Source organism: Arachis hypogaea, chromosome 5, assembly GCF_003086295.3.
Source record: "Arachis hypogaea cultivar Tifrunner chromosome 5, arahy.Tifrunner.gnm2.J5K5, whole genome shotgun sequence".
NCBI lineage: Eukaryota > Viridiplantae > Streptophyta > Magnoliopsida > Fabales > Fabaceae > Arachis > Arachis hypogaea.
In genome coordinates, this window is record NC_092040.1 from 33,948,186 (window position 1) to 33,959,789 (window position 11,604).

Consider the following 11,604-nt stretch of genomic DNA (forward strand, 5'->3'; position numbering starts at 1 on the left):
TTTCTTATTGGGCCGAACAGAAAAGAAGAATTATTGCAAGCCCAATATGCTTAAAACCAATCAGCCTTGATTAATGTTTCCTATATTATGTGGCTGAAGCAATTTGTAATTATTTGGGCCAGAATTCAAACATTGCCACAAGCCCAAATTAAAAATTGTTGCTACAATGCTTGGTCCGAATCTTGTTGAGAAAGAAAGCAAATTGTTTTGCTTCATTGCTTCCAACGGATCTCACCTCTCATCAAGTGATGGATTTCAAAATTCAATTAATTTGAATTTAGCTTATATTGGGAACCATGAGAGAGAAAGTAATTGATTTGATTGATTGCATTAATGCTACACGCTACTCAGCATAGAGGAAAGTAAAAGTGACTTACTTTTGCTTAATTTATTCATCTTCATTTAATTGCTTTTCTCTTACTCTATCTACTTTCTCTACTCTGTCTTCTTCTTTCGGTCATATCACTAGAAACTATGGAAGCTAAGTTGAGCTACCAAAAGAAAGAAGAAGCTACATGCACCAAGACCATCGAGTTGATGGCAAGAAAACATAAAAAATATAGTGGCTGGGATTCTTATCACTTATGGTAAGATATGGTGATGAGATCTTGGCTTCTCCATACCAAAAAAGGTTGAAGAAGATTTCGGCCAACAAGAAAAAGATCTTTGGGCTGGCTTGTCTCTGCTTTTGGGTTCACTCATCACATATGGAAGCTAGGGTGGCTACGTGAGGGAGGAAGCAAAAGTGGAGCAGATGAAGCTATCATCATCATGAAGCATCAAGGGTCAGAAATTCATCTTGGAGAGCAAGCCAAGGATGGAGTGCTCGAATTGATGAAGATTGATGACCAAGGAAGAACTAGAGGTAATTGCATGTTGGGTTTTGCATGGGTTATCTCTTCTCTCTCTCTGGCCGAACCAGTTTTGTTCTTGGAGAAGAAGAAGTTGGCTTGGTTTTTGGCTTCAAATGTAGAGGCTTCCCTCTTCTATAAAAAGAGAGAACAACCACGGTTTGAGGCAAGGAGAAAGTGTGAGAGTGCAAGGCACAGAGTTCTCAGAGCTACCTGAGCTAACAGTTTTTCTTCTCCTTCAACGTATTCTGTTTTGTAATTTTTCTATTTAATTTTGTCATGTCTTGAGTCTCATGGAAAAAGGCAAACAGTGAGGTTTGTATGAAAAAGTCATAGAGCGGAAAAAGGCAAAGAGTGCAAAATTAAAAGAAAAAGTCATAGATGTCCTTAGAGTTCCTTTGTACATCTGTGTTGTATTTCATGATTTTGTGGGAATTCCCTTGTAAGTTGGGTTAGCACTTTACAGTCTGTAATCAAGAAGATTATAGTGAAATCCCATCATTGTTTTGATGGAGACTAGATGTAGGCTACACTGCACTTAGCAGCTGAACCAAGATATATCTGGGTGTAATTTTCTCTCTTCTCTACTCCATTTCTGTTTCTAATGCATAGGAGCTAAAACTAAAAATATCTCATGCCAAGTGATGAGACAAAAATAAAAAAGTCTCGTGGCTAGGAACGAGACAAAAATAAAAAAGTCTCCTGAAGTTATTTTAGAACAGCAAGTGTTACTGAGCAAAAAAAGGGGGCTAAGATTCAAACACTCCTTCTCTTAGCCACTGAAAATCATCAATAATGACGATTTTGGATCATTGTTTACGATGGTTTTTGAAGTATAAAACTGTTACTAATTTATAACACTTGTCAAGATGTTTTTATGTTATATTTCGCGACGTTTTGAAATTGACATTAAATTATTAAATTCTGTGACAATTTTTTTTCTTATACTTTGTGATTATTTTTAACTGTCATGAAATTTTTAGCAACGATTTAAAACCGTCACTAAATTATTAGTTCTTATAATAATTTTTAGATATATTTAGTGACTGTTTTAAATTATCATAATATCTCTAATATCAAAACTTTCTTTTATTAATTATTACAAAAATTATTTCTGTTATAAATAATTTATGTGTCTATAAACAAAATAATAATTTATTTCTATTATAAAAAATGTTGAATTCTTTAGAAATGGCATTGTATTTCAACAAATCCATACTCAATTTCACAAGTTTTACATAGTCATAATCCATAAAATATAAATTCAAAAAATCTCAACTTAATCTAAACATATAAAACTAACAATTTAATCATAAAACTCTTTTAATGTTGGATGGTCTATGTTATTGAGGTTCATGACTGATAAAAAAAATGATCTTGTCTATATTAATGATTCAAAATCTGTAACTTACAATTAAAAATAAAGAAAATATTTTAGAGAATATTTTGAAAGAATATTTAAAAATCAACAAGTGTTAATAAAAGACTATGATTACAAACTACAATCGTTTTAAAAGAAGTTGTTGATAATGAAAATTAAGTATAATATATATTCTTATCTTACGTCAATATAAAAATCGGTGGCATTTGACTCTCAAGAAAATTTAGCAATTGTATTTGTAACTTCAAATTTTGATATTCAATTCTTAATGGTCAATTAGTTGTAATAGATTGTATAAATTCTCTTGAGTGGATGAGGATTTAATCATCTAAGATGGACAAAAATTAAAATTTTAGTCATATTCGATTTATAAATATTCCTAATTTTGCTGTGTGAAAATTCGTATTACATAATAAGAACAAACACTTTGAAGTTGATTTGGATTATGTTAGAGATCAAATCAATAAACAGTTAATTCACATTATACACATGTCCTCTCATGTTTAAGTTGCAGACATATTTACTAAGCTATCAATAATTTTTTCTTTTGATTGTTTAGTGAACAAACTAAGGATTTTTAATGCTCCAACCCTTTGTTTGAGAGGGTGTAGAGAATATATAATGATCTAAGTAAGGTGACTTAAAAATTATAAATATGCTATTATAATGTGGATTACACACACAACTCTATAATCATACAATCCAAAATCTGTAATTATATTCTGATATACAAATTTTGTTTTTTCTTTTTCTTTTTTTTTTTGTACTGCAGGAATTCTCTATTATTGCTTCCTCCCTTTGTTGTTTCTTGTTGTTCATCTCAAGCTTGGATTTTTGAATTTTACAATATTATCAAATAATTTTTAATTTTTTATATGAAAATATTTTTATAAGTAATTATATTATTTAATTAGTAGTAACTTGTTGACAAGGAGTAGAAGTGGCAAAAAAAAATTTATTGATGCTTTATTGTTGACAAAAAAAATAAAAGAAAGGGAAAAAAATACTTTTAGTTATGCTTACTATTTTCTTTTGCTAATTAATCATTGATGGCAAAGTCAATCATTTTTTGCTTTTAGTTCATAATAATGTAATGTTTGTACTCATATACTCTTTTTTCTTTTAGTATGAACTATGAAGGGACAATAATAGAAAAGGTCTTTCTAATTAAGAACGATAATCCTAGTTTAAGCCTTATCTTTTTGTTATATTGTTTACAAGTGCTCCTTTTAATTTGTTCTAACGTGGCACCACATCTATCTCATATTATCATCATAGTAATAATTAATAAGCTAGATAAGGATAATGTAGTCACTAGAATAATTTATGATTGGTTGTCAATGGCAATAAATTAAATAAGATAAAAAAAGGTGCCTAACCCAGCAATTAATGGATAACCAGATCACTGGCCTACTAAACAAAACCCTTATCATCTTCATTCCTTAATTATGAGGGAAGAAAGCGCATGCTCAATTCATTTTGTAACAACGTATTTGTTATCTCAGAAGAATACCAAGTCTATGTCGATGTTGCCTTGCTTTTTTTTATGTCACAGACAAACAAGTGTGAGTACCGCTGAAGAACGTACTCACTTTTATAACATAATTATTTTAATTATATATTATGGTTTGGTTTGATAAAATTTTTTAAAGAAGTGTTTGTATTTTTTAAAAGTTTAAATTTTTTATTTTGTATTTGATAAATAAAAAAAATAATGTGTTTGTACTTATAGTTTTTAAAAGATTAGGGTACTTTTGAAAGCATTTAAAATAGAGCTTTTTAAAGTTGACTTATGCTATTTAAAATTTAAAAGTCTAATATAATCTCATATGTTAACTAATTTTTAAATTTAATACTTATATTTATGTCTATTATAGTATTTTTAAATTTTTAAAACTATTTTATTAAATACAATTGTTGTTACTTATGTTAATTGAAAGATATTTTTAATTTAATTTACTAAACATAAATGCTACGGTTCTACGGTTTTTAAAAAACTATCTTTTAAAAATTAGTTTTTATAATTTTTTAAAAAATAAAAATTTTACCAAACTAAACTTACATTTAAACATTTTTGTAATAGTAAATGTTCTATTCGTTAAGAATATAAGAGGAAAAAAAGTTATATAAAAATTATTCTTTCTTCAAAAATATTCTTTAAGATTAATTATTTTTTGCGTTCTTAAAGTGTGATACATGCATTAAAAACATGCACTTTTCTGAATTGAAATCATCTATCTCCTTTAAATTTTCAAACAATTTTGAAAGTACTATTAAATTTTCAAACAATTTTGAAAGTACTATTAACATTTAATTTATTTTAATTTTATTCTTAATATTTTAAATATATTTTAATTAAATATATATGTGTGCTAACATGTTATGAAGCATCGCAACCCTATAATGATCAGTAGTACGTTAACATAAGATTGTTACGTTATATATTGTCCATACTTAGAGATATAATTAAAAGGTTTAATTACTGGTCAATTTACCCAAATGAATAAACTGCTTGAAATATTTACCCAAATACATAAAATGGAATCCTCCTACGTGAATGTGCAAAACGAATTCTATGTAATCCGTGGCAAGTTAACACGGTTTTGGATTTATACGTAAATTGTGGGAGGTTCCCACAGTTTAGGAACAAGGTAAGGTATGCATACCACGGTTTATGAAGAAAACGACATGAATATAAACCTCTGTGGCCTACCACGGTTTATGAAGGAGGAGTGATGTGCATAAAACCCTGAAGGTTCCCACGGTTTACAATCACGGAAACTCTATATATATGTGAGTGATTCAAGCTCCATAAGAGATCATTTTCACAATGGCAAGTGAGGGAGAGAGTTTTCTAGCCTTAGTGCATTGCTGTGGCAAAATTAAAAAAAGCAAAAGCGAGGGTGTAAAGTTCACTGACAGAGAACCACTGAGTGTTTTCATCAGTTCGTCAAGCTCCTTATCAGATTTGAAGAATAGCATCTTGCAGAAGCTTGGCGTGTTTGGTAGCAAGTGGGTGAAGAAACTATACTACAAGATCCCCATCGCAATTGTCTCGACCGGTGTTAAGTATGATACCTTTGTGGTTAAGGCTGATGAAGATCTTAGGGTTTTGTTCCATTGCATAAGGAGTTTTCTGGAGATCAGAATCCATGAGTTGTTCGCGAAGTTGGAGGTCGGTGTTGAAAGTTTTGGGGCATCCGCTCCAGTTCCTGGCTCGACTGTCGCCGGAGGTGCATCTAGTTCGATGCCTACGGTCAGACCGTATCATCCACCAGTAGCATCCCCTTCATTCGCGGCTGATTTAGACCAAACAGAGGTTGTTGGTTCTGTAACTTTGGAGAATGCAGCAGTCGTTGAGCCTCCTCACAATGTCGGCACTGGGGGTGGCCTGTTAACTTATATGGAAGGCTTTGGTGGACCCGATCGAGTAGAGAATGCAATGTGTGACGATGACTCTGACCAGGAGCCTGTTGATATCGTAGGGGACAGCGACGACGACACAGGTGCAAATCCACATACGCAGCATATGCCTTCAAGTTCTGCTTCTCAGCAGTACCCTCCACACTTCTCCACACTAAACTTGGATGCTCTGGCTCAACAGGAGGACGGCGGTAACACAGTCGGGGCCTCTTCTACAGAATTTCAGATCGGGCAATCATTCCAGAACAAAGATGAAGCTATGCTGAGTGTGAAGGACTATAGCATCCGGCGAGGTGTTGAGTACAGAGTCATCGAATCAGATCATCTGAAGTATCATGGAAAATGCAAGGAATTCGGGAAGGGTTGTAGTTGGTTGATTCGAGTAGCCCTGCGTGCACGCAAGGGCACTTGGGAGGTTAGGAGGTACAACGGGCCACACACATGCTTGGCAACCTCTATTTCGAATGATCACCGTCAGCTGGATTACCACGTCATCTGTGCAAGGATTCTTCCGTTGGTTAGGGCAGACGCTGTGGTTACGGTAAAGGTATTGCAACAAGCTACAGAAGCTGATTACGGGTTCCAGCCTAGCTACAGGAAGGTTTGGATGGCCAAGCAGAAGGCAGTGGCACAAATATATGGCGATTGGGAAGAGTCGTACGCGGACCTGCCACGTTGGATGTTAGGGGTCCAATCAACAATGCCCGGAACAATCACGGTGTTGAAGACCTCTCCCGTTCGGCTTCGTGGTGAGGTTGACGAGTCGACGGTGTACTTTCACCGACTTTTCTGGACATTTCCACCGTGCATTGAGGCATTCCGGCATTGCAAGCCCCTTGTCAGTATTGATGGTACCCACCTGTATGGCAAGTATGGAGGGACGCTGCTGTTGGCGATAGCGCAGGATGGCAACTCGAACATCCTACCGATAGCATTTGCCCTTGTGGAGGGAGAGAATGCAGAGTCGTGGTCATTCTTCTTGTCCAACCTACGAGAGCATGTAACTCCTCAGGAGGGTATCCTTGTTATCTCCGACAGGCATAATGGGATCAAGGCAGCGCTTGAGGCACCGGAGAATGGGTGGCTCCCTCCCCGTGCTTTCCGAGCGTACTGTATTCGGCATGTGGCGGCCAATTTTGCCCTTACGTTCAAAGGTAAGGACTTAAGGAGGATGCTGGTAAATGCTGCCTACGCAAAGACTGAAGCAGAGTTCTATTACTTGTTTGACATCATGCGGACTGAGAATCCAGCAATGTGTGACTGGGCCAACCAGATGGAGTATGACAAATGGACCCAACATGAGGATAGTGGTCGACGGTTCGGGCACATGACAATCAACATTAGTGAATGTGTGAACTCCGTGTTAAAGGGAACTCGCAACCTCCCGGTCACATCTTTGGCTAAGTCAACTTACGGGAGGCTTGCTCAGCTATTTGTGGTCCGCGGACAAACAGCAAAGGCACAAGTCGGATCTGGGCATGAGTTTTGTCAGGCCTAGGTCAAGGCTATCGATCGGAATATAAGAGACTCTAGGTGCTTCACGGTGACGTTGTATGACAGGCATCAATCCGAGTACACGGTCGCTGAGACAACACCAACCGGGAGCTTCTCGCTGGGTAGCTATAGAGTTTCCCTTAAAGATAACACATGCGACTGTGGCCACTTTCAGGCGCTGCATTATCCTTGTTGCCATGCCATTGCGTGTTGCGCATACTCCCGCCTTAATTGGGCGTCATATGTTCACGAGGTATATCGTATGAGTGAGGTGTTCAACGTTTACAAGCAGGGTTTTTTTCCACCTATCCCTGAAGGACTGTGGCCTCCATATGCTGGGCCAACTATCATTCCTGACCCTGATTTGAGGCGTGCAAAGGAAGGTCGTCCAAGGACAACCAGGATCCGTGGTAGTATGGATCAGTCTCAGGAGAACCTACCTAAGCGCTGTGGGCTATGCCGTCAGCCTAGGCATACGCGGAGGAACTGTGACCAGCGAAGACAGACTGGTGGAGGGTCAGCCTAGAGATCATGCCGTTTATGATGTCGTCTATGTGGTTTTAGTTTTTTTTAGCCATGTATGGTTGGTTAAGTCTATGACTGCCAACATGTTAACTTAATGCGCTAATTTCGTATTAATAAATTGCGTTTATTTAAGATGTTTGATTGATTTACTTTGGTATCATTAAGAATGCGCATGATAATTCTGACTGAAAAGTTGGTTATGATAGAAGTCTAAACCGGTTTATCTACCAAGTACAAATAAAAATAACATTATACAAAACCATAAAGATAGACGTCTCACTAAGATGCTAAGTACATAAACTGACATAGTTCATACTGGACATGAAAATATGACATAACTAATCAGAATCCTCAATGGTGTCACTATCATCATCGTCAAACTGACCAAGCAGGTGACCTCCGGTGCCACACAATGGAGGACGCCTAACCCGCCTCGGTCTCTGATCTGCCGCTGGTGCTGATGGCTGTGCGGGAACAGCGCTAAATGCGGATGCAGGTGTCCTTCCTAACGTGAACCAGGGGTCAGACGGAGATGGTGCAGGCTGGTTGAGGTCAACAGGCAGCTGAGGCTAAACCTCGTCAATCCGTGGCTGCTGATCAGCGAACTGGGCAGCGTCATCAGGCATCTGCGGCCTCGGATCCTGGAATGCAACATCCGGGGATAGGAATCTGTGCGCCACACGGCACCACCAATCCAGGTACTCTGATGATGGACCGGGGTCAAGGACTCGATCAACCCATATGACTGACTGAAGCCGATTCTCCCAAAACTGATGCCACTCCCGGTAATACGTGGGGAACCAGCGGTCACCACCCCTGCCATCCTTTGCATGTAGCCAATCTATGTTCAGAGCCGGCTGAGGGAGATGCTGAACACCGCTGAACTGGGGTAGCACCCCATCGACCTGATGCCACTCAATCGCCGCAAAATATATCAGGCTAGTGATGGCAGTCCAAAGCCTACGGTGCTCCTCAACTAGTATCTCCGGATGAATAACAGCAGTAACCTCGACAGAAGAATAAGGCTCCCACACAAACTGTATCGAAACAGTTAGAATGTCGTTAGAACATGACATTTAGCATAAACCAATGCAAGTAAGAGCAATAACTAAATGACTCACATCATGGACACGCAATCGATCCAACGAAAGGCGTGCAGAAGCTAATCTTTGGGCCCCTCCATCGTTTCTCGGCATAAACGTGGCCCACCTACGATTTTAATTCAAATGATGTCAAAACGAAGAATAACACATGATGTTGAACAATTCAAGAACCGAAAATATAAAACCAAACCTGGAAGCAAGAGGAAACCCAATTCTATCAAAGCCACTCGGCCTAAGAGTGGGAAACCTCCAGAAAATCCAAGACTGTAGAAGCTGTAGCGGCCCAGCCAAGTTAACAACGTTTCTGTTTGTTCCACGACAAAGACATCTATACAACCAGGCCAGTACAGCCGAGCCCCAGCTATATCTACCCAAGTCGTCCAACGATGCCAAATAAGGCAACCAGCAAAGGTGGACCCTGTTTGCATTCTTGTCCGCAAACAGCTAAGAGGACAACAGCATCAGAATATAAGCACGAGCGTATACACGCACGGTCTCATCACTAGCATCTGCTGGGAGAACCCAGAACCTCTCATGGAACCATGTGTAGCACACTGTCATCTGCTTAACTTTACTCTGTGGAGGTAACTCCCCAAACAACTCCCGGAACCACACCCATGCTGGTCTACCGTGTTCCATCAGATTCTCAAACTCGGTCAGGCACCCACTAACGGGCTCACCATCGATCGGCAAACCAAGCTGATATGCCACATCTTGCAAAGTAATACTGCACTCACCAAATGGCATGTGGAAGGTGTGCGTCTCAGGACGCCACCGCTCAATAAATGCGCTAAGGAGAGGCTCATCAACCCAGAACCACTGACTGTTAAGCCTAGCCAAATGATACAAGCCCACTGTCTCCAGATAGGGTATAATCCGGTCGTGTAACGGCATATTTTGTTGTCTTCTGACGCCGCTAATAACCTTAGCAGGCTGCAAAATGTGGGTAACAAAAACCTTCAACATACATCCATCTCTAATACCATCAAACATAACTTATAAAAAATTACTAGAATAACAATAAAATTAAAAAAATTAAATTCTACTAACAATAACCATGGTAATAGCAATTTCTAACTAACAAATAATATTTTTACTAACAATAACAATAATAATATTAATATTTATATAAATAACTCTAATCAGAATAACAATAAGGATAAACATAATAAAATATATTTTTACCAACAATAATCCTAATAATATCAATATTTATATAAATAATATTAGTAGAAATAACAATAAGAATAAAAAAAATAAAATATTCTTACTAACCATAACCATAATAATATCAATTTCTATATAAACAATTATATTTTTATTAACAATAACCATAACAATATCAATATTTATATAAGTAATATTAATCAGAATAACAATTCAAATAAACATAAAAAAATATTTTTACTAACAATAACGCTCATAATGTCAACATTTATATAAATAACATTACTAACAATATTAATAATAATGTTAATAATAATAACTTACCTCTTCATCGAGGTATCCTGCCACGTGAGCAACGCTATTTAGTCGGTACAAGCGATCCTCAGACTCCATTGGCTCCATCGGATTCCTCCTTCAAACCTTCAAAGCTTTTCCAAATTCCTCTCAACACAACAAGCTTCAAAATTTTTTGGGTGAGACAAATGATCCGTGAAAGCCTTCAGCGGATTATGTTTTTATAGGCTACAACGCATAAACCGTGGGAGGTTACAGGGGTTTATGCTTATTGAAACTTGTTCATAAACCGCAGTAGGTTACCGAGTTTTATATTCATAGCGTTTTCTTCATAAACCGTGGTAACCTACCACGGTTTATGCATGCCTTGCCTTGTTCCTAAACCGTGGGACCTCCCACGGTTAACGTATAAATCCAAAACCGTGTTAACTTGCCACGGATTACATAGAATTCGTTTTGCACATTCACGTAACAGGATTCCATTTTATGTATTTGGGTAAACATTTCAAGCAGTTTATTTATTTGGGTAAATTGCCCTTAGTTACTCATTGGTTTTTATAATTTTTTTTAATTGAGTTATTGCACCAAATTTTTTTTAATTGGATCTATACACTTTTTTTTTCTTTTATTTAGGTCTCTATATCAATTCTTTTTTTTAGTTGGGTTCCTATAAAATTAAGCCAATTACTACTAAGAGAGATTTAATTTAAAAAAAAATCAGTGCAAAGAACCAATTAAAAAGAAAAAAAAAGTATAAAGACTTAATTGAAAATTTTACGAAACTATAAGAAACAAGAGAATAATTAAACTTAATTAAAATATATTAAAATGTTAGGTGTAAAATTGAAGCTAAACATTAAGAATAAAAATAAAATCAAAATTGTATATCTTGAAAAAGAAACGCATATTTATAATTCTGTGGATATTTTTGTAAATAAAAATCATATTACAAATATTTTTAAAACATACCAATGTTTATTGAAATTTAATATTAGTAACATTCTTATTGAAAAAAACAAATATATGTGAAGCTACGGTAAACTAAGAAATTAATGAATATAAAAGAGTGATTTGCAATAAAAGATCAGTACATAAAGCAATTTTCCATTTAACAATTTGGTTCTAAAAAAAATTGGCAATGAGTATGCTTTAACAGCTAGCTTTTATTAATAGCATCTCTTTTTTTTAATATTCCATAATAAAATTATTGAATCCTTTTCAATAAAAGAACGTATGCTAGCTGAGCATTTAGCGGGTTCCAACCCAATTAATTAAGAACCAAATTTATTTTAATGATAATACTATATATATCTTTTTATGTAAGCATATATATGAAACAGAGATGGTGGTTTGCACGTACTTATTG

The 11,604-nt window shown here is 36.3% G+C and overlaps 1 protein-coding gene across 1 annotated transcript; it reads right to left on the minus strand.

The window, feature by feature from the left end:
• Positions 1–8,012: 8,012 nt before the first annotated feature.
• Positions 8,013–10,346, minus strand: LOC140184879 (serine/threonine-protein phosphatase 7 long form homolog). The gene is made up of 6 exons (XM_072238074.1): positions 10,269–10,346; positions 9,264–9,710; positions 8,968–9,221; positions 8,796–8,883; positions 8,250–8,711; positions 8,013–8,138 (listed from the first exon to the last, which is right to left on the minus strand). The coding sequence occupies exons 1-6, from the start codon at positions 10,344–10,346 to the stop codon at positions 8,013–8,015; spliced, it is 1,455 nt and encodes a 484-aa protein (XP_072094175.1).
• Between the last annotated feature and the right edge of the window lie 1,258 nt (positions 10,347–11,604).